This window comes from Nycticebus coucang, chromosome 11 (assembly GCF_027406575.1).
Source record: "Nycticebus coucang isolate mNycCou1 chromosome 11, mNycCou1.pri, whole genome shotgun sequence".
Classification (NCBI taxonomy): Eukaryota; Metazoa; Chordata; class Mammalia; order Primates; family Lorisidae; genus Nycticebus; species Nycticebus coucang.
The window spans coordinates 117,691,620-117,714,500 of NC_069790.1; the positions used below are offsets into that span (position 1 = coordinate 117,691,620).

General features: G+C 39.3%; 1 protein-coding gene across 1 annotated transcript in view; it reads left to right on the plus strand.

Moving 5' to 3' along the window:
- CNTNAP2 (contactin associated protein 2) overlaps positions 1 to 22,881 on the plus strand; it is a 1,471,582-nt gene that overhangs the window by 591,867 nt on the left and 856,834 nt on the right. The window contains exon 11 of the mRNA XM_053608746.1: positions 887 to 993. Within this exon, the coding sequence (XP_053464721.1) occupies positions 887 to 993 (107 nt within the window). The remainder of the gene's footprint in view (positions 1 to 886; positions 994 to 22,881) is intronic.

The following is a 22,881-nucleotide window of genomic DNA, read 5'->3' on the forward strand; positions in this document are numbered from 1 at the left end:
ATAAGAAGAATAAGGGGATGGAACCAGGAAAAAGGAAAGAGTTTGTGCCATTGAAAGAGTGTTTCGGAACAAATTCCAACGTCACTATGGCTGTGCCCTGGAAGCTGTGACCTAGATACTTATTGGACCACTATTTCCTGCCTACTAATTATCTTCTTCATGAATATTATCTCCAAATGTTAAAATTATTTATAAGATAGCTGTAACTATCTTATTTTTCAAAGGAGAAAATTGAGGTTTAGAAAGGTTAAATTAAGTAGTCACGATTACTTATCTAATGAATAGAAAGGCATAGATTGGAACACAAAACTTGTATTTTTTTCCCCTTACAGTATTTTTTTCCTTTTCAAGTAGACTGCTTTAATTATCCAACAGGGTATAGGAAATGGTGTTTTGAAGACTTAAAAACTTTTCTTATCAGATTAATGTATCTTCATGCCATTTTTCAGAAACTCAAGTTGCTATGAAAAACTCAGCATTATCCCTCTTAAACTTGGTGTTGGCCTTGGCAAGGAAAAAAATAGGTCAGGAAATGGAGGGGGGGGCTTATCGGTCATCTCTCACCGGGACTGGACTTAGCTAGTGTCCTTGGGGGTAAAAAAATAATAAAATAAAATGAATCTGTGATTTGCAAATGAATCCCTCCACTGTTTATTGTTATCTACTATTTACTCAAAAATGGGAAGCACCAAGCCTGTGATACATCATCTCTGTTGCACTTAGCATTTTGCATCATGGATCATATTAATCTGCTTAAACTAACAAGGATTAATTGCCTTGGTAAGGCAACCTGGCATGGAAATGATATATTGCCAAGACAGCTGGAATTTGGCCACTCATAAATCTCCTTTGTTTGTTTATTTCTGTTTGTCTCTTTCTCTGACAGATGTGTGCCCAATCACTGTGAGCATGGGGGGAAATGCTCCCAAACATGGGACAGCTTCAAATGCACTTGTGATGAGACAGGATACAGTGGGGCCACCTGCCACAACTGTGAGTACCAATTTATCTTACTTTAATCCTGTACTTTCATGAGGATCGCAACTCCTCAGCAATGACTTAAAGCTTAGCAACCTGAACAATCCACATGCAAAAACACAGATTTCGCTGTCATTCCTCAAAAAGAATAGTATTCTAGTTGTCCAAATATATTCTCTCATGCTTAATGACTCAACAGAAGAGGGACAAACGTTTTCAATATTCTGGGAACATGTAGCTGGCGTGGCAACATCCAGCTTGGATTTGCCTCTGTGTCTCAGCCCTGTGTGTATGGATAGATTGAGAAATTGTGTTAGTGTGATGTCTCCAACTGGATCCTCATTCATCAATTCATCAGAGAGGGAGACAGTGTGTAATTTGAACATTTAGTTTCTGGACAATGGGCATCTCGTGCTTTAGCTCAAGTAGTTGGCTCCCTTTTTATTAGATAAGAAAAATGAGTTAGAAAGTGGTTTATCTAAAAGTTGTACATCAAAAATAAAACCATAAGAAGGCAAAATATCAGAAATATTAAAAACAAAAAGTAGCATGTAAAAAATGACCAGTAAAACACAGGTGTGCCTTACTTTGCATAGCCGATTTATCCCAAAGGGTGAACAAAAGTAATTTTTTTATAATTTAAAGAATATTATTAATAGAATTCTAACTCTACAATTATGATACCATTTGCAAAGCACTTTTGCAAACAAATTAGGCATAAATCATATGGTTGAGAGAAAAGGGTCATTTATTGTGTGGTGTCTGCATGGGGGGCGTGTGTGTGTGTATGTGTGTGTGTGTGTGTGTGTGTATAGGGGTAAAGAAGGAGAAAAGGACAAATTCAGCCTTCTCTGAGTATGCTTAAACACTGAAATTGCAATATCTAAACCCTATGATTATATGGATAGATTTTTCTTCCCTCAACTTTTATGAAACATTGACAAGCAAAATATTCTCAGAGTCGTGTCCTGGGCCCAGTGAACTGCCATAAAACTCCCTCAGCCTCTCCACACTGTTATTTGTGGCAACAAGAACTCTTGTTTAGTGTGTATTGTAAGAATTCAACATCAGAAAGGTTGCACACATTAATTCGATTAGGTAGATATTTTTAAAAAGACAAAGGAGATCTTAGTAAAAAACGTTAATAGGAAAATGTACAAGAGAGTCAAAATAAATACTTAGTAGATAGTGTAACTGTATTTAAATAAAATATTTTAATGACCAAAGAATGTGAATAATTCATATTGAAACTACTTAAATGAAAGGAATTCTGACTCATTTTTTTTCATTACTAATCACACCAAAAAGTTAACTTTCACTATATGATATTCATTTTATAAAATATGATGCTCAAATTAGGTAATTTTGGTAGAAGTAGATGCCTTCACTCCACCTGTTTAATTTTGATCATGTGTTATAAATTCCAAGTTTAATTACAAGGGCTCTTATTTCTAAAATAAGGCAATGCTAACTAAGGGCACAGAGCACAAAGCAGTGGTGGTGACAAGGATTTTCTATCCCAGTGACCACTTTTGTATTGAATTGAACAGCAAGTCAGTTTTCTTAAAATAGCTTCTTCCATTATTAAAATACACAATGTGGAGAAAAACAAAATTTTAAAAATATACGCTGTTGGTTGAATGGTTGAGTTTTTGTGCTTTTGTTTGTTTAAGAGTAGTGACTCTGGGCAGCGCCTGTGACTCAGTGAGTAGGGCGCCAGCCCCATATGCTGAGGGTGGCGGGTTCAAACCCAGCCCCGGCCAAACTGCAACAAAAAAATAGGCGGGCGTTGTGGCGGGTGCCTGTAGTCCCAGCTGCTTGGGAGGCTGAGGCAAGAGAATCCCGTGAGCCCAAGAGTTAGAGGTTGCTGTGAGCCGTGTGACGCCACGGCACTCTACCTGAGGGCAGTACAGTGAGACTCTGTCTCTACAAAAAAAAAAAAAGTAGTGACTCCAGGGATTCAACATCTCCTGACCATGTTTATGTGTGGTGCTAGTGGCAAGCTGTAAATACAGAAGAGGAACATTATCTCTTGATGTGGTCTCTTTCCCACAAGTTTCTTATTCCATTTTTATGTATACAGAAGTAGAATCATTCTTCATAATAATTAAAGCCTGATCTTTTTTTTTTGTTGCCTTCTCAAAATGAGGCCAAAATCTTGATTATCAAGTGTGTATCTACATAGAGATTAAAAGACTGGGTTGCATAATTCAAGGAAAGTTGATTGGAAACCATTTTATTTTGAAAAAGCTATGTCTTGGAGCACAGTGAAGGGTGTTTGCCCCCTAATAACCTAGGAGAGTTGATCCATCTCTTAGTTGTCCCCAAGGATTAGTTAAAAATTGGGAGTGCCTAGCACGACATACAGCATTACAGAGGAAGTTACAACCTGTGACATTCGGTTTGATGGAGAATAAACAATTTTGTGTTTTTGCGATATCAGTGATCAACTTCATTATTGAAGACTGAAGTGAAAAGACGCTGGTTTCTGATGTTACCTATGAGATCATGATTCTGGGTACCTTGTACTAAGTCACCTGACTGCTTTGGGGCTTTCTTTATTCTCTGTTGTCTAAACCGTTTCCAAAACTGTCTTAGCCAATGAGCTGGGATTTTTAGTTGCTTATTCTGTGTTCTGTGATTTTTGGACTTTGTGCGTATTATTAAATATTTTGCTTCATCATTTCCTGCAGAAGCCCAAACATTCCTTTTGAAAAGAAATTATGCTCATTCTAAATTGTATTATTTAAAAATTATTTTTAAAAAGTATTTTAAGATTTTACTATTATAAAATCTAAAATTCAGTGTAACTATACATTTGGTAGCACTCCAAACATTATAGGCTATAAAAGATTTTAGTCCATTTTCTATATGAGTTGGGGGTTGCTCACCATGAAATGTGATCATCTGGGATGGAGGCCTTAATTCTAAATGGGACATGGACGCCCTTAGCTAGGTCACACTGCCTCCTGTTGACCTCAGTTCTCCTACTTATTTGCGCATGCCCTTGTTCATGTAAATAAACTCTTGGAGATTCACTTTTCTCTGGTATGAAATGAATACAGTGACTGTGTCTGTCTCATAAAGCCATTGTGAGATTAAATGAGATGATTGGTGGGAGACATGGAGAAGGGCTTTAGCATAGTTAGAACTCAATAAATGTTTGCCGTTTCAGCCCTTTCACAGCAAGTTCCCCTTAGCTCTGAACTGTTTGCCAATAAGTGTCTGTATCACATAACTTGTTGCTTAATTTTATGCCCCCCATATGCTATTTGCTGTCATTTCCGTGACAGATTAGGGTTTGAAGTGAATGACTGGTTTCCATAGTATTTTTTCCCAGAAAAATTGAAGAGCTTTAAAATAAGCCCGGAAGCCTCCTAAATGTACCTGTCTTTGTGGGTTTCTTTGTACATCAGGACCTTATTTTCAAGTAAATTGTATATGGGACTTAGGGGATTGCCATTTAGGAACCTTGCCCCTGAGAAGTCGGAATGTCATCCTTTGAGGGAGGAAACCCCACAGGGAAAGGGGAAGGTCATCAGAGACAATCGGATCTCAGGAAAGAGAAAGCCAATTTTTGTTGATGAGAAACAAGAGGCTAGTTTGTGACAAAATGTGAATGAGTTACACTTTGCGGTTTCGCACCGTTTTAAATCTCCTTCTGCAGGTGTTCCGTTCTCCATGAGTCCTTTAAGAACTGACTGGTTGCATATCTGAACATCAAATCATGACAAACGGAGTAAAATGCCCAGCCGAGCAGTTTATGAATTTGTTACATTGCCTGTCCCTGCTTCTCTCTCCCCAAAGTCCTGCATAAGAATGCGATTTCTTTTGTGAGAAAACTTCACGTTCACAGCTGCAGTCTTTCCTCTGAGTGATGCTAAATGCTTTTCAGTGGGGGTCTCCAAGCTTATTTCTCAATTCTTCAAAAGCTCCTTAGTATCTATTTATTATCCTATTTTTACACATGTGTTCCTTATTCCTTCACAATTATTTTACATAATTTAATTTACATAAATTAAACCCAAGAAGCTATCCCTGTCTCAGGACTTAGCAGGTATTTTTTTGGCTCACTATGGTTCTGCGTCCTCTTAGACCTCAGTCATTCTTACACACAATATTAGTCCCTTATATGGTGCTGCCCTAAATTCCCCAGAATATCCTCAACAATATAAAAACTCTGGGCAATTTAACAAGTACAAGAGGGTAAAGGATAGTATTTTAATATTTGACAAAAATAAACAATGTTTGGGGTGGAAATCTATAAAAATTATTAAATGGCAGATATGTGTTCCAACAGAAAATAATTTGCCAGATCTTTTTATTAAAGGAGAGATTCTCACCTTGCCCAGATATATGTGGGTTACTAGTAAAGTTTTAAGACAGACTTTGTAATTTCACTTCCAAGGAACACAGTCAACAGCGTCCTTTCTGATTCACCTGTGCAAGTTTCAAATTGCTTGAATTATTGGTGTTGCTGGGAGGGCTTCAGACTTTATATGTCTTGATTTTTGTGTATTTCAAAACTTTCCTAATTACCCATGTATAGACATGACATTTCTAGTGGTAAGACAGGCGATAAACTAGATGACCATTGTTCTCTTCAAATTGTAAAATTGCAGAGTTTCTGAGTTCTGAAATACCAGAAAGGAATAGGTCTTGATGTTGCCACACAATTGCAAAAGTAAAATTTGTATCAGCCAGTGTTAGACGAAATTTAAACTTTAAAGATCACAGTTCTGCATGCTGTACGTTGGAGCTGGTATAGGCACTCTATAAATGTGATGTAACCTGAAAATTACACTGTACTTCACTACAGCAGAGGTGAAAGTCAGAGGATTTCAATAGCCCACGCCATGTTATTTATAATCTGTTATACCTACAGGTAATTTAGTTCACAGCATAATGTTCAAAAAGAATTTAATCATACTTGTTGCAGTCACATGCCCCTAGGGTATAAACACCTAGATTTATTGGCACTAAGAAATTTGGCATCTGTGTCTGTTGGGAATCACCACAACTTAGGCGGAAGTGGTAACAATTTGGAGTTTGAGCATTGCTTCACAAAAAGCAGTCATTGGATAGACCGTGTTATATATCTAAAATAAAATTTAGATATTTAGCCTTACAGAATGGGAATACCGGACCCTACTTGGTGTGGCTGTGTCTTTATCTTGATTTTTGACTATACTTTTCCACCCATTCTCCCCATTGTCACTTTGACCTCATTTCAGTTTTGGTGCATGCCCTGCACCCTTGCACCATTTTCCCTCCTATTCCACCACTCCTACTACCAGGCTTCTGTACATCTTTCTTCTCCACTTTGGTACATTTCTACTCATTTTTCAGATTTCAGCTCAGTAGAAGCTTTCTGTAATCTTATAATTGAACCAAATCTACTTATTCTAACACATTTGTTTATCTGCCTTTTAGCACCAGTGATGGTCGTGATTTTGCATTTATTATTTGTCATTATTTAATAATGTCTGTGTCCTGTACTAGACTCTAATCTCTGGGAGGAGATGGTACCAAGTTCTGTGGATTGTTTAATACCCAAGGTTCACCCAGCACATACTATGTGCTAAGTGAATCTTTGAATCAAAGAATTTGTGCATGTCAGTGAGTGTAAAGACATCACTTTTCTATATCAATGCCCTCTATACAAATTTGTGAAGATTAGAGAAAAATCTTCACAACTGTAAAGAGAGAGTAAAGCTAACTGGGAAGAAATAAACAGAGAGAATAAAGAATAAAACCTGGATTAATGAAAGCAGAGATGGTGCTGCCAGTAATAATAGAAAAAAACCACCACAAGAGGTGTAAAATTATGATGAGAAATTATATGGAGGAATTCAGTATATTGGCCAACAAGTCTACACATTTCAATTGATCTTTCAGGTGAACCCTGTTCCATGTTAAAACATGCCATTCATTATACTAACTTGTGAGAATACATGGCAACAACCTGGTATCTTGGGTCATAGGTGCAGTTGTTACTGTGCTGACCCCTGAGCTACTCTAAAATAGATACAGGTGTGGTAAGATACGGATGGAGTAGTGCATGACAAAACAGTTTACTTTAAACTTGGTGCAAAATTCGAATGAGTTAACACAATGACCCTTTGATTTATCATGTAATATTATACACACATCATTTCTGTAAGGAAATTATGAAGAAGGAAAAACATTTAGGGTTTGAAATTAAATGTCAAATCCTCAGATTCTCAGGTCGTATGGCAAACTTTATTTCACCATCATCTGAACAGTCCTAGTTCTAAACAATGACTGTCTTCACTACCTTATAAATCCTGTTTTTCTTAAACATTCTTGTTGCATTGGTGTGGCATTTCATACCTGGAGAGTAAAGCCAGCTCCTCCACTACATGCCCCAGGTGACTGACAACAGTAAAAGGAAAAGTGTTAGATTGAATCCTCTTCCTCCCTGTCTCCCCTCATCCTCCCAGCCTCCACCCTGATGGTACTATCTTGGCTTTGTGTTTTTAGGATTGAGATTGTCCATTAACATACTTTATAAATTTAGAAAATATCTTAATTTTTAAGAACGTCTTATGCCACTATGCTTCAAGCAAATAGCCAACCAAACTTTTCTCTGATTATAAGTCACATAAGGACACTGGGCACTGATAGAGTGTCCATTCCATAGACAGACTATATCTTTCTATCTGTGATTCTCAAGGAAACAATTATAGGGTATTTCAATATTTAAACAAATGCTCACTGGAAAGATAAAAGGCTTTATTAGCAGATATAATGGCTACACTGGCTGATTTCTATACATAGGGTAAATTTGCCCTTTCTAATCTGGATACGGGGCACTAAGTAGCCAGCTTGTGCTTCTTTGTGCTGAGTAACTAGCAGATTTTTCCAAGTTTACCTCCTATTCGATTCTAACACTGTGGCATACTTGAAATGCTCATTGTGTCTGTGTCCTGGTAATCAAGGCTGGCTAAAAGATACAACTGCAGGACCACAGAACACTTAGGGTCACCCATCATGTATTCATTTTTTATTCATCTTTATGTTAACACCAATGAACTTACAGGCTAGACACTGGAGTGTGGGGTAGAAAATGCCAGAGGGCATGGATACAGGATGCAGCATTCAATAGCCCCCATCAAAAGAGAGTATAGTTTCATTAAAAATAAAAGTCCTTAAAACTTTAATGCTTTCCACAGCTCTAGCTCACTGAGATTATGAACTATGAACATATTTTCCTGTCTACTTACCTTTTAGATTTGGACTCTCCATCTTTATAAAATATGGGTAAATATAGATACATGGGGAAAAACAAAACAAAATCATTTAATGTTTTGCTACAAATGTTTTGTGATTTTAAGTAATTATTTTAGCCTTTCAGGTTCTATTTTCAAATGATTTCTTTGCTTTATTACTTTTGGGTATTTTTTTTCTTACTAAATGGACAGGAAGAAATCAGGGTGAGGAAGATGTCCCACGCTAGGTAGAAAATGCAGCTTTCAACAGGATAAATGCCATTAAAATAGTAATAAACCCAGGGCGTTGTATGTGCCCTGTAGAGGAGAAGCTCACTTTCTCACCAGAGCTAAAGCTTAGGGGGAAAGGGAAACAGTGGCAAGTGGTGTCACTTCCTGAAATCATACTTATTACAAAAAGAAACAATCATCCCAGCAGCTGTTTCACTGGCATATTCATCTGCCACCAACAAATAAAGGAAGATGGAAAAAAGTATTGGAAGGGGATTTAAAGGTTCTATCTTTCAGCTACAACCAAATAAATTGCATTGGATTAAAATAGTGCAGGTCATTTGGAGAAACACAGCCCAAGGACCTTTATATTTCTAAGGCAGCCTAAATTTCAAACTAATCCCTTCTTTTATGCCTTGCTTTGGAAGGATGACTAAGATTAAATATAGAAAAGAAAGGATTTAATTTCAGTTTTACAAAGACTCTTTCAATAGTTTTCAAAAATATGTCTTTCTCTTTGAGCCTTTGCAAAAAAGTTGAACTGCAAATGCATATTGAAGAGCGGTGTGCGGCAGAAACATGCTGTGATCCTGTGAACTTCTCTGGAGCTATAAAATGCCAGGGCCAGGTCTGGAGGGAGCTGGCATTTTTCATTAAACTCCCCTGTGGTTTGAATCCCAGTGAAAGTCTTATCCAAGGTTCAGAGTGAAGAGGGAAAGAAATGGAAAATACTCATTTCTATACAATTGTGATGTTGGGTTGCGGGAAAGAGAATAGAGGAAGAAAAGTTAATGTGAAGATAAGGAAGGAACTCCAGGTTCATAGGTGTGTCACTATCAACATTTTGAGATACACAAAAATCAAGAATCATATACATAAAATTCATAGAGTTGGAAACAAATGAAGCCCTCCCAGCAACTAGAGCCTGTTGTCAAGCAAGTTGAAACTTTCACGGGAAGGAGTCTGTCAACTATGTTTCTTAGAAGTGAAAATTGTGGACCATAACACCGTCTGTCTCAAAACTTTTGTCATGTTCCACATATCTACTCAAAAAACAGGAAAGGAGAATTAGAGCTAGAAGAATATATGTACCTCCTTTGATCCCTTCAACTTCTCCCAAATTATTTTGCATTCATAATGATATTAGTCACTAATTTGCCATCGTAAGTCTTTGGCTTTACAAAAGTTGTGTATAGAATTATTTCCAGTATATAGACAGTTTTAATTTGTTCAATAATATCATGTCTATTTTGTATGTAGCCACACCCGTGAGCATGGAAGTGTAGACAAGAGCCCTTTTCTTTATGAATTAGAGAAGGTAGTTTAAAAGGGGAAGAGGGTAGATAATCACGAAACATTAATATAACATTTGAAGATAATGGATGTTTATGCACCAAACTGGTGTGAAGGCCGGTATGTGGAACGTGAGAGAAAGAACAGTGTGAACCCATATGGGGGAAGTTGAGGAACCAAACTCTGAGCTAAGTTCCTTTCAGTGTTCTGCAGAGAAACAGAACTAATTGTTAAATATTGAGAAATGTTGTGAGCTGGCTCTCTAAGCTTGGTAAACCTTGGTAGCTTGAACCAGGTCATGGTTGGAGAATTTACACCGTGGAAATTGGTAAACTCTGCAGATCAAGACACTTTTAATAGAGCTGGTTTACTAGAATACCCCTGTCCTGTTTCTTTGTTAATAAAACAAGAATGAGAGTATACACCTGCCCATATTTTGTGAAGGGTACAGTGATGTGTGAAATGTCGAGCACGGTGTCTGAACATTGTCGGTTCTCAGTAACTGACATCTGTGGTGATAAGTGTAATACAATGAAGAGATTAGTCCTATCAAAGGAACAGCAAGTTTGGGGTTGAGTGGGTGGATTGAGTTAGCTGAGCATGAAGGATGACATCAGATGTGATTCTTCATCATTCTTTTTTTTTTTTAACACAAAACAAATCTTTTAGAGTAAAAAAATAAAGAAAGAAAAAATCCTTTTACGGTAGGACACTTGCACTAGACTGTTTATCACAGCTCAATTTGTAATTTCCAAAATGTGGAAACAGCCTAAATGTCCACCAACCCAGGAATGGATTAACAAGCTGTGGTATATGTACACCATGGAATACTATTCAACCACTAAAAAAGATGGAGACTTGACATCTTTTGTATTAACCTGGATGGACGTGGAACACATTATTCTTAGTAAAGCATCACAAGAGTGGAGAAGCAAGAATCCTATGTACTCAATTCTGATATGAGGACAATTAATGACCTAGTACACAGTTGGGGGAGGAGAGTAGAGAGAGGGAAGGAGGGAGGAGCGTGGGGGGTTAGGGTGTGTGACACACCTTTTGGGGGAGGAGACAATTATAAGACGGACTTTACCTAAACAAATGCAATCAATGTAACCTGGTTCTTTGTACCCTTGATTAATCCCCAACAACAAAAATTAAAAATATCATAAGTAATACTAAAGTTTTCCCATAACAGACTACTGGCTTTTAATTATTTCTGACGTAAGTAGGACTGGTCAGGCTACTAACCAGTGTTTCGAGATCATTTTTGAAATTTAGAATATTAGAATGATCTGATGTTGTTTCTTCAACTGCAACATTTCTTTCACTGGATGTGATAGAACTGATTCTGCCCCAGTGCAGTGCACCCCAACTGTGTAGCTTTTTGTGTTCTCATAGGTAGCAAAACTAATTTTAATATTACTTGGCAATTATTACCCTAAGTCTGGCAGAAGGAGGAGCTTCCTCCCTTCAAGATCTCTTGTAGCTGTGAACCAGTTGTGTCACATTCCGATCTTCCAAAATCAAGGTACCTGGGTTTCCATGCTCAATATCTCTCTCCCTGAAAACATTCCTCCCAAAAACACTTCTCCTATGGAATCTCATTGTTCTTCATCATTCATGAAAAGGAAATCTAAAGAATAAATTATCACTTCCCAGTTTCTTAATTATTATTATTATTATTTTTAGTTTCACAAAATCCTGGTGGCAAAACACTCTGCATTCTCACTGCTGCTGCTGCTGCTGCTGCTGCTGTGTCATTCTTCTCTCCCTCGTTTCCTCTCCTTCCTGGCAAAAGGATGCTGAGAAAAATCTGGTTCTGATTTTTGAAACCTGGAATATGATTGTCCATCCGCCTTAATAAACTTTTCTTGTTGTATTTGATGAAGGCGATTAACAAACATTAATAAGCAAAAGTTTCTCCTGTGATGTAGAGAAGTTTCCATGAAAATCTTGATACTTGACTCTTCGGGTATTTTCACCTTTCACTTCTCTCAAATTTTAGTGAAATATTTAATTTGAATATCTTCCAATTTAGCCAAGTAAGAGCAAAATATTATAGATGGATATGAATTTGATCAATAAATAAGGTCTTATTTCCAAGTAAATAGATGAAAAGAGCCCATGGTTTATAGTCCCTCGACCCCATACAATTTTGTTTCAAACTTGCCTGTGGTAACTCCTGTCTGAAAAACATGCCTCCCCTACACTTTAAAGACCTTTCTTACAGTCCCAGATGGCAGCACCAAATGCCAGTGCTGGCAACTGCAAAATCGCTGTCATCACTCATTAGCAGGCATCAAAATGCTCTAATATAATAACACCCTGCCATAATCTGAGCCTGTTGCAATATCAATTAAACACGTCTTGCTTGCCAAGTCATGTGATCAACGTTTTGCTGGATAGAGCCGAAGGAAGCCATCCATTTGGATTGGAGAAAGAAACATGTCTAAGTTTTTGGCTGTGGAGAGAGAAATTCTTTCCATTCACACGACTGCAGTGGAATTTGGAGTTCTAGAAAAGCCTTTGTGTGTTTTCTACCAAATGGCTCTCTGTTGCTGAAGTTACAGAATATTCAAGTATTGAATGGAAAACACATCCCTACTCTGACAGCATATTAAGGCTTCTTTAAGGTTTGAGAGGCATAGCCATAGAATTTCTGAATTAATAAAACTTGAGCTTTACCTGGCCGGATAGAGTCTCCTATAATTTCCTAAACTATTCAAAGCTATGTGAACAGAATAAACTTTGTTAATTCATTTTCCAAAAGGTCTCACTCCCCTATCCCCCGTATAACTCTCTAAATTTAACTTAATTAAGCTACATGAGAGAAGAAAATAAAGTGTCCTGAACTTCAGCAGAGAAGAGATTCTCCATAATGAGGATTTGCACTGTCTCATGGCATGGCCATTCCAGGAGAAAAAGATTAGAATTGTATGTTTATTAGACATCCTTGAGTAGGGCAGGTGGGAGACTCCAGGCAGCAGCACTTGCTGCCCCACTGTTAGTGGGTGTACCTACCACTCCGTGTTACAGCATTTGATGGGGAAGTTATTTTAAAAAGTCTCTCTTTGCAGATGACCATGTGGCTGTGATTAGCCACGAGGGTGGTCATCCCAAAGGGCGCAGAGGGGAGCAGGGACTGGGGGTGGAAACCCTGTCAGAGACAGGCTGCAGAGATGCACAGAGTGGAAAGAGTCCTTCTCTTCTGTGATCATTGCTAGACCCACTGCTGAGGGCATCTTTTCCACTATTACTAGAGAAAAAGAGAATTATCATCACCTCTGTCTTGCAACTTTTGCTTTCCCACCGTGTCATTGCCACAGTTCCAGTCAATAGAGATCATTATTACTAAGCTTCATTTCTACAGCCTAAACTAGATTTGGGGGCTAACACATATTTTAGAAGCAAAAATAATGCTATGAAATGATTCACAGGGTGACATAGTACAAAAGAGAAACCATTGGGAAGCATCTGAATTCCTATTAGTAATCAAAGAAGAATGTTTATGAATAGAAAAAAACATTTCCCTACATCCTTTGTTCGTATAAATTAGACCTTGAGATGCCTTGAGTATAGAAGAATGTTAGTCTAAGCCTGAGTAATGTATTTACTGTAAGAAATTCTAAGGGGCTTTAAATTCGGATTTCAGGTTGCATTCAAAGTGGGGCTTCTTGCTCTCACCTGCCATCACCCATGCTTCTCAGCGCCGGCTATCTTCGGATGAAATAAACGAATATCTGGCCTTAAATCCATTACATGTGGTTACTTATCCAAAGAATGGACTCACTTTGACACTTGATTAACATCAATTTCACATGAGGTGATAAAAAAAAAAAAAACCCAAATTTAATCTTCACAAACTATAATTGTCATGCTGGGATCATTTAGATTCCAGCAGTCTCTCTGCTGGGTACTTTAAGAAAACTGTTTTCATTGTACTTTTAAAATGAGGAATCCCAGTGGATAAATCATACTTGAATTTTTGAGAAACCTTTTGCTTTTTGAATATGCAGTAATTAGAATTTGGATGGCTGGGGGAATGAGCTTGTTTTCTGTAGACTTAAAAAATTAAGACTAAATGTACAAGCTTCAAGGAAGGTAGTTCAGTGGGTATTAACATCTTAAAATACTGGGTGGCACCTGTGGCTCAGTGAGTGGGACATTGGCCCCATATACTGAAAGTGGCAGGTTTGAACCCGGCCCAGGCCAAACTGCAACAACAATAACAAAAAAAAATAGCCAGGTGGGTGGTGCCTGTGGCTCAGTGGGTCAGGTGTCAGCCTAATATACTGAGGGTGGCGGGTTTGAACCCGGCCCTGGCCAAACTGCAAAAAATGCCTCCCTCTCCAGGCATTGTGGCAGTCACCTGTAGTCTCAGCTACTTAGGAGGCTGAGGCAAGGGAATCGCCTAAGCCCAGGTTGCTGGAGCTGTGATTACGCGGCACTCTACTGAGGGCGACAAAGTGAGACTCTGTCTCAAAAAAAAAAAAAATTCTTGAAATACTGATGTAATGGTGTATGAAGCCTGGAGATTTTATCTAAAACATGAAGAGGTAGGTGCTCTGAAATGCCACCCCCTCACAGTGTTCTTACCTGGGGGTCTGCAGCCACCCGTTTCCCAAATTTCGACCCAAGTCTGTGGCTATCTACTTGCTACCTTTCAAATGAACGAGGAGGACGTAAGCAGTGAGGAGAGAAGGAGGAGAAGTTCACAGAGGGGGTGGGAGGGAAGGAAGGGTGTCTAACTTCTGAATTGCAAGGCACAACTGACTTTGGGGAAATATTATATGTGAGGCAAGGACTTGACTTTATGCTCCTTTATTCATGATGGAAACAGTGTGGGAAAGCAATGTTTAAAGGGGAGGTACTCTCTGCACTTCTCCTTGAAAACCACCCTAGGGCATGGCATGCTCAGGGTGTTTGTTTTCTAGGGTAGCCCCTCTCCCCCCACAAAAAGACCACCGTCTTTCTGGTTAAAACAACAGAAGGTTATTCTTTCACAGTTTTAGAGTTTAGAGTCCAAAATCAAGATGGTAGCCAGGCCAGACTTCTCCTGAAATTTCTAGAAAATATCCTTCCTGGACTCTTCTTACCTTCTCGTGGTTGCCAGTAATTTTTGGCTTTCGTGGCCTTGTGCACGCGTCTCTTTAACCTCATCCCCCTTCTTTGCATGTGTTTCTAGATCTCTGTGTCTCTGCTTAGGAATCTTTCTCGCTGTTCTTTTATAAAAACCACAGACATTTGATATAGGGTCCACATTAAGCTGTTATGTATTCATCATAACTGTAATAACCGACCTAGCAAAAAGACCCCTAAAGGCCCCTAACTGTCTCAGCCTGAGTCCTTGCACGTCTCAAACCCCCCCCCCATTCTCCCCCAGCAAAATCTGGGAACAGGTTTCAGAATAGAATAAGGAAGTTCCCTGAGTTCCCAAAACTCCTAGCCATAAGTAAAACAATGGTGAATGCTTTCCCAAGCTACTGAGTCTCCCAAGCTGTCCCCATGCCAACTGCCACTCTGTAGCCCCCTGACTGTAACTCTGCCCTGAGCTAATGGTCACATTCTGCTTCTGTAACTATAACCCCGGCCTGAGCTGACCGTCACGTTCTGCTTCTGTGCTCACTTGCTTGCCTGCCAACACAGCACAAAAACAGTATAAAAATCAGCCTGCTCCTCATTTCAGGGCCGTTTCCCCTTTAGGGCAGCGCCCCCCTGCACAGGTGTAACAAATCACCATCTGATTTATACCTGAAGTGGGGTCCAAGTTTTTCTTACAGGTGGCATGGGTACAACATAACAAATTACATTCGCAAAATCCCATCTGCAGATATCCTCATGCAACTGTGAGGTTCCGAGTGGATATGAGTTTCTGTGGGACACTCTTCTCCCCACTTCACCACGTGCACACATATCACTGCACACAGCTCCATGTGTCCCCGGCTGCTTTCCTGCCTCCCCCATCCCCCAAAACTCATCCCTCTCCCCACTTCACCACATTCAGACTACCCTCTGCATGCTGGACTTCACATTCTCTTTCTAGTTTGTGAAATCTTTTTTGGTCACTCAAGCTTAAAGTAATTCTTTAATTAATTTTTTAATTGCTTTAAAAAAATTTTTTTTCATAGCAATTGCATTTCTATGATTTCTCTAGGTGTTATCCACTTAGGTTTTTTTTGTTGTTGTTGTTGTTTGGTTTTTTTCCTAATGCTTTACTCACAAGTCTTTCTCCCTGAATTGTGTGGGTCATGGGACCTAGGTTAACTGTTTTTACGTTTTATGGGTTTTGGTGTTTCTTTTTCTTTTTTTTTTTTTTTAACAAAAACTGTAATCAGTCTTTGTTAATTAAATGTTTAATTTTGAACAAGCACTATAGATTAAAAGAACATTAATGAGAATGGATAGGGACTTACATTAAGTATTAAACTTTACGTTCTTCACTATTTCTTGTAAGATATTATTATTCCATCATACATATTAAAAGCTGTGGTTCAAAGTACAAGACAGAGCCAAAATTTAAACTCATTCACTGTCTACTGTGAGAAATTTCTAAGTACAAATTGCTGGCATGGCTGCTCCAACTCTCAGAGCTCCAAAAATTCCTCGAGCCTAGAGTCTGTTTTGGGAAGTAGTCCTGAGAAGTCGGTTTGATATTAGCCGTCCTCGTAGCCACATCCTGTAGACTGACCAGCCCCTCCTCCCCCGACTAATGACTACTACAGTCACCCCATTTTATGGAGACAATATAATATCATTAAGAAAGTTTTGAAACCTTGGAAAAAGACTACTTGTATTATTTTAAAATTTATGATCTATACTTACAGTATAATTATATTCACATAATATATATGCACAAACTATACACATACATATTTTTTCTTTTCCTTAACAATGTAGACTAGTCCCTTGTGAACCAAAGAGCCGGTTTTCCAGGATTCTTTTGTTGGTGGATATCTGTCCTTTGCCCACCTGACCGTTTGGATCTGATTAAATCACACACACCCATGTGCAGCAGCAATGCAAACTGCACAGTGATCTGAGGCTGAACCTTGACGGGATGATGTTTTTCACTTGATTGCTTGGTCATAAAATACTAATGTGATTTGCACCCCCACACAGAAACTCCCCTTTCTGTGACGGATGGAGATTCAAATGCTGCAAAGCTCGCTGTGGGCTCCTGCCTCTGAATCGGTCCTCTCAGCACTCTGCTGACATTATTAATGGCCCTGATGTACAAACCCAGAATAAAATAGAATTAAAATCCAAAGTTAATTTCAAGCTCCATTAGAAATTAAAGGTGTTGGGAAAGAAATCAATATTTGCCCAGTGCAAAATGACTAAATTCAAAGTAATTCATTCTACTATTTTATAACTTCTAAAAACTACAAAAGACCTTCAAACTACAAAATGTTGCCATGCTCAAACATATACACAATGTGTGACTAAAAATAATGAGAATGATTTCTAATGGCAACATGCAAAAATCTATTTTATTACTTTATGGCCACACTGTGGAATATACACACTAAAGTGTGTCTTAAAATAGAGCCAATTATTCTGCAAAATCCATGCCTATTTCCAGCAATTATCAACACCCAGTTGTAAATCTGGGAGGATTTAAGGGATAGCAACAATGCAAAAGAGCAAAGAGATTTACTTAAAAGGAATAAATGTATGTTTTCTTAATATTACTCTCTTTTCTAGCTTTTTTTTTTTATGGAATGCTATAGATCCCCAAACAAATGACCTTAAAACCCTCTAGTTCCAGCTACCATAAAGTATTTTGTAACCTGTAGAGTTATAGGTCATAATAGACATAAAACTAATACCCAGTAAAAGCTTTTTCATTGCTACCTCTTCCCTGTAATGCCTTTTGGGGAAAGTTTGAGTTAACAAATGGATCGTTTGCAGGTCCAGAAAGATCAGAGTCAAAGGGGTGTGGATCAGTTCTCATAAAAGGCATGTGGCATTAATTCCTCCCCTGTCAAGGAGCAGCCTTGTGAGAACTGGGCCAAGCATCACTTTCCATTACAGTGGACGGGGGTGAACAACTGTTAGATAAAGACCAAACCGTTTGTTTCTTCTCTGAGGTGCCGTCATCTACCTTCTGATTAAAACTTTCTTTCTTTGTGATAAAAGCAGTCAAAATGATTACAGACATGTCCAGGCACTGGGATATCCTAAGACTCCTCCATAATGGAACAGGGCGATCCTTGGCAAAAGTTGCAGATCCTTTAAGATTCTAAAGTTTAACACTCTCTTCCAGCAGCTGCTATTCAATCATTTCACCTTTAAAAATGGTGTCCTGTAAAATTCTATTAGATGTTGTGAAGGTGTGACTTGTGGCAGTGGTCCCCAAGCTTTTTGGCACCAGGGACTGGTTTCATGGCAGACAGTTTTCCCCCGGGGGTGGTGGAGATGTTCAATTCCCCTGGGGGGTGCACAGCACAGTCTAGGTCTCTGACATGCACTGATCATGGTAGGGTTCCCACCCCTGTGGGACTCTAATGCCAAAACCACTGCTGAAGGGACAGGAGACAGAGCTTGGGACATGCCAATGGTGGAGCGGCTGGAAAGACAAATGGAGCTTCCCTTGCCCGCTGCCACTCAGCCCCTGCCATGTGGCCATCTTTCCTACAGGGCTCGGGGACCACAGACTTGTGGGACCAAGTGATATAAAGCTGGGTTTGGGGGCTGAGCTGCCTGGCCCACCAGCCTTATCCACAGTCTTTGTTTTTCCCCTTAGCTACAGCAGAAAAAACTCATTAGACCAAACTGATTTTCAGCCCCCTCAACTTGTCAAAAGTGTTCACCCCGCCTTCCTTCCTTTGGTACTTTTTGAGGAGAATGAACGCAGCCATAGTCAGAGCAGGGGTTCCAGCCTCAACTCGTGTCTCATCCACTTGTCATGGGTGGAGCCCGAGGCTGATGACTTGGCCTGTCTGGTTTTTTATTTCTCTTTCCTGTGTAATGAAAAGGCCTTGCAAGTTCTTGCTTTAGTTAAAATGTATTTATTTCAGACTATTATGGGTGTGCACACATTTTGGTTACAGAATTGGCTTCTGTACAGATTGAGTCAGTTACGGCGCACCCTTCCCCAGGTGGTGTGGCCTGTGCCGGGTAGTTGTGCATTACCCACCCTCTGCTCTCCATCCAAACGGCTTGACTTGTGTTGAGTTTTACTTCCATGTCTTTTAAGAGAAAAAATAAAAATAATTTAAAATGCATATGAAGCGTATGCTGATTGCCACACCTAGAGCAGACCCTCAAACAGAAGGCGCAGGTTTCCCAGGGACCGCACGTCACCTCTCTCCACTCTGCTGCCAGACCTCTCCAGAGAGCCTCGGACACCAAACATTCATTCACACTTGCTGCTGAACAGAAGCCACTGAGCAAGGGCCACTTTAAGGAATGTCAAATTAGAATGCAGGGAGTGTGGAGACAGACTAGGAGTGTTTAGAAACAGTGACTCTTTCTCACAAGAGTCCTCGTGGACCCAACAAGGCAACCTGAGCTCCCCCCACACACCCCTGCAGGGCTGTGCTGGTCACCTCCTCAACTTGGCCCCAGCCTTCCCGCAGGACCGGATCTTCCTTCCTTCAGCTACTTCTCTGCTGATAAATTGGTGATGATGTATGTAAGTTTATATAAACAGGACATCTATATTTTGTATAGTTGCTTCCCTCATAGAAGCAGTTTTTATTCTCTAGGCTCTGACGGCTCTTCCTCTGGGTTCAGTTTTGTTCAGACCTGGCCTCTGGGGTACACTCCTTGGCTCTCTGTCACCTCAGGCTTAGATAGGGGTGCTCTCCAGCATTGCCCTTCAACTACTCACCATCTGTGCCTCTAACAGTGGCTTCAGTTTCTCTGTATATAGTGAAGATTCCTTCCTCTAGAACATTCCACTGGAGCCATTAAATGTTCTAATGGAGAGGGCCCAGCGCGGTAGAATTATGATGAATATTCAGTGAGTTAACCAACATCTCCACATCCTACATGTCACATCCCTCTAACAAGCTTTGCAAGTTGAAAGTCAACTTATCCCTTCCCACGTGTCACCCAGACTTGCCTTCCCTTCTGCATTTAATAAAGGAAAATGGTGTATTAAAAAACACAGCCACTGAAGCCAAAGTTGTACCCACCTCCCTTCTGATCAGGCCCCAAGTTCAGCATGTTCTGAATCTGGAATACCATTCTTAAACCACACTCCTCTCCAGAGCCGTGCCTCCACGCAGCCTGTCCTCACATGTGAGCAGCTACAGAAACGTCCCAACTCCTTATTTTAGGGCCTTCAGTTTATCCTTCACATGTCTGCAAAAGTGAGAATGTGATGCCAGACTTCTCAAGTTAAAACCCTTTAAAAAGTCTCCAAAGCTTCAATAGAAATGTGATTAAACTAATCTCACACAACACTGCATGATCTAGTTCCTGACTGTCTCTGAAGTTTCACTTCTACTCTCTTCCCTTTTGCAACAGGTGTTCTGAGCATGTTGCGATGTTTGCTACAAGTCTCTGCATCAAATGCAAATCTTTCTCTTTCTCTCCTCTTTAATTAACCTTGATACGTTCATTGCTTAGCTCCAACTCATTTATTGCAGAAAACATTCTGTCATCCCAAGTCAGATTCAGGACCTTGTCAAAGAAAAAGCAGCATGAGATTATTGAGTATTTGTTTCTTCATGTGAAAAAAAAAAAAAAAAAAACTTCTTATTTGGGTGGTGCCTGTGACTCAGAGGAGTAGGGCGCCGGCCCCATATACCAGAGGTTGTGGGTTCAAACCCAGCCCTGGCCAAAAAAAATAAATAACTGAAAAAATAAAAATAAAAATAAACTTCTTATCTGACTTCTCATGTCAAGTCATAGGACAGGACTGATGCAGTAGACATTCAAAAAGTTAATTATTAATCCTTAATTTCCAAGCAGCAAGACAATTGCTGTGCATTTTACAAATGCTTGTCATGAAATGAATGGGGATTTCACGCACATTAAGCCTGACACCCGCCATACTGCTTATTGTACGACTTTTTGCTTGAAGGAAAACAGCTGATCTTGGGTTAAACTTGCAACATTCTTTATCTCTGTCCCTTGACTTCACTGCCTTTTTCCTCTCTAATCTGTATTGATAGAGAGTCTGATATCAGTCACATATTTGGAATTCTTTGGTACCAAAGGAAGTCAGTCTCTGTCACTGTCCCTGTCAGTTATACTAAGCTGGCTTCCATCTAGTTGCCAAAGGAAAGACTAGGTTCTCAGCTGCATTCTCCTTATTTTCTTGCTTGTAATGCTAGCCTTTTTTTTAAATCAACCCACCTGAAAATCCACTCATGAATGGTATAATAAGCTGTGATTTATGTCTACCACGGAACACTATTCAGCCATAAAAAATGCTAGCCTTTAATAGGAGCTTCTACCCTATTATGTTGCATTTGAGATTTTCGCTGCAGATTATTTCTTCTGGAGGTTAATCCCAGGATACTTCTAGGAACTGAAGGGAAGACGTTTTTGAGCATTAGTCACTGAACTTGGATACTACCAGCGAATCCACCAATTATATATCTGTCTGGTTTTTGTCTTATTTTCTCTAAACTAGTGATTCTTAAGTAATAGTTTATTTGAGGGTTACCTGAGTAATTCTATAAAAGTGCAGGGTCTGGGGTGGTGCCTATGGCTCAAAGGGATAGGGTACCGGCCCCATAGGTTGGAGGTGGATGGTTCAAACCCAGCCCTGGCCAAAAACAGCAATAAAAAAAAAAAAAAGTGCAGGGTCCTGGGCACCATCCCAAGAGTTTCTGATTTATGAAGCCTGTAACAGAGTCATGGAATCTGAATTTTAATGAGTTTCCTGGAAGATTCTAAGGCAGGTGACTCATCCCATGTTGAGTGGGCAGTATGCTCTGTCTGCTATCCTGTCCATCCAGTCAAACGGTGGAGCTTCTCTGGGGTTCTACTTGTTCTAATTCTCTCTCCGCCTTGATGTCAAGTTCACCAGACTTTTACAACTGAAATGCATGCTATTTAGTGTTCTTCTACAGAGCGAATTGACTCTCTGCCCCACCATATCCCTGCAGTGTTATTTCAGCCACCAGCCACGCAGGCTTTCCATTGCCTGTGATCAAGACTGTCCGTTACCTAACCCTCACCAGGACACGGGACATGGTCAGGAAGGAGGTCCCTGCACATAACGTACTACCAAGGGTCTTCAGAAAGAAAGGGAATCCCTCAGGGTCCTTCCACCACAGCCATGGGGATAGAAGGCAGGTGAAATGTGAGAGAGCCCACATTTTGAATCGTTCATTTCAGATTCTTTGCTTTTTACACTGACCATGTTTGTGATTACTACTAATAATTTCAAGAAAAACAAGTCCCAAAAAGTAAAATTACAGCTGATGTCAATACAGAAGGGATTAAAAGAAAAAAATCTCAAAAATATTGATTTAACTGTTTATAAGTAACACTCCTAAATTTGGAATTATTAATTCATAATTTCCAAATAGTATGGCTATTAATGTGTATTTTACAAAAGATTTAGTAAATTATTAAATGACATATACTGATATTTGTAAATTATTTTTTTGGAGCGTCATTTAGTTTCTAAATTTAAAATTTCCTGGATAAACATTCCTATACTTAGAAAAAATTGTAGAGGAGACATATTTCCCATTGTCCTCATACAAAACCAAATAAGAGCCGGCATGTTCTGTTTGTTATGCGTAGACAACTCCTGTCTTTTATAGTTTTTCACCCCTCTGGGCACCTTTTTCATGTTAGTGACAAAAGGTGACAAATCTTGTATATCATAACTACCAACCTGTCACTCCTAAAACCCTACCTCATAGATTTTCCTTTTTGTTCTGATCTTCATACACTATTTAGAATAACACCAGCGCCAAGAATTCATAGAATAACAGTTTCACTACTTAATTCTTCATTTCTTTAAGCAAGGGATTTTTTTCATCCTTAAGCTGGTTTCTTTTTTTAATGAAAAGGCTAATTATCCTTTAAAACAACATTTTTTTTTTGTATTTTGTAATAAAACTAGGAAGTAATTTAGAAACTTTCTAATAGTAAGTTAATGAGTTTTATCCAAGAGCTGGTATCATGTGGTGAATTTTTTTATGTGTACAGAATGTTTCTAAACCAGGCCTGC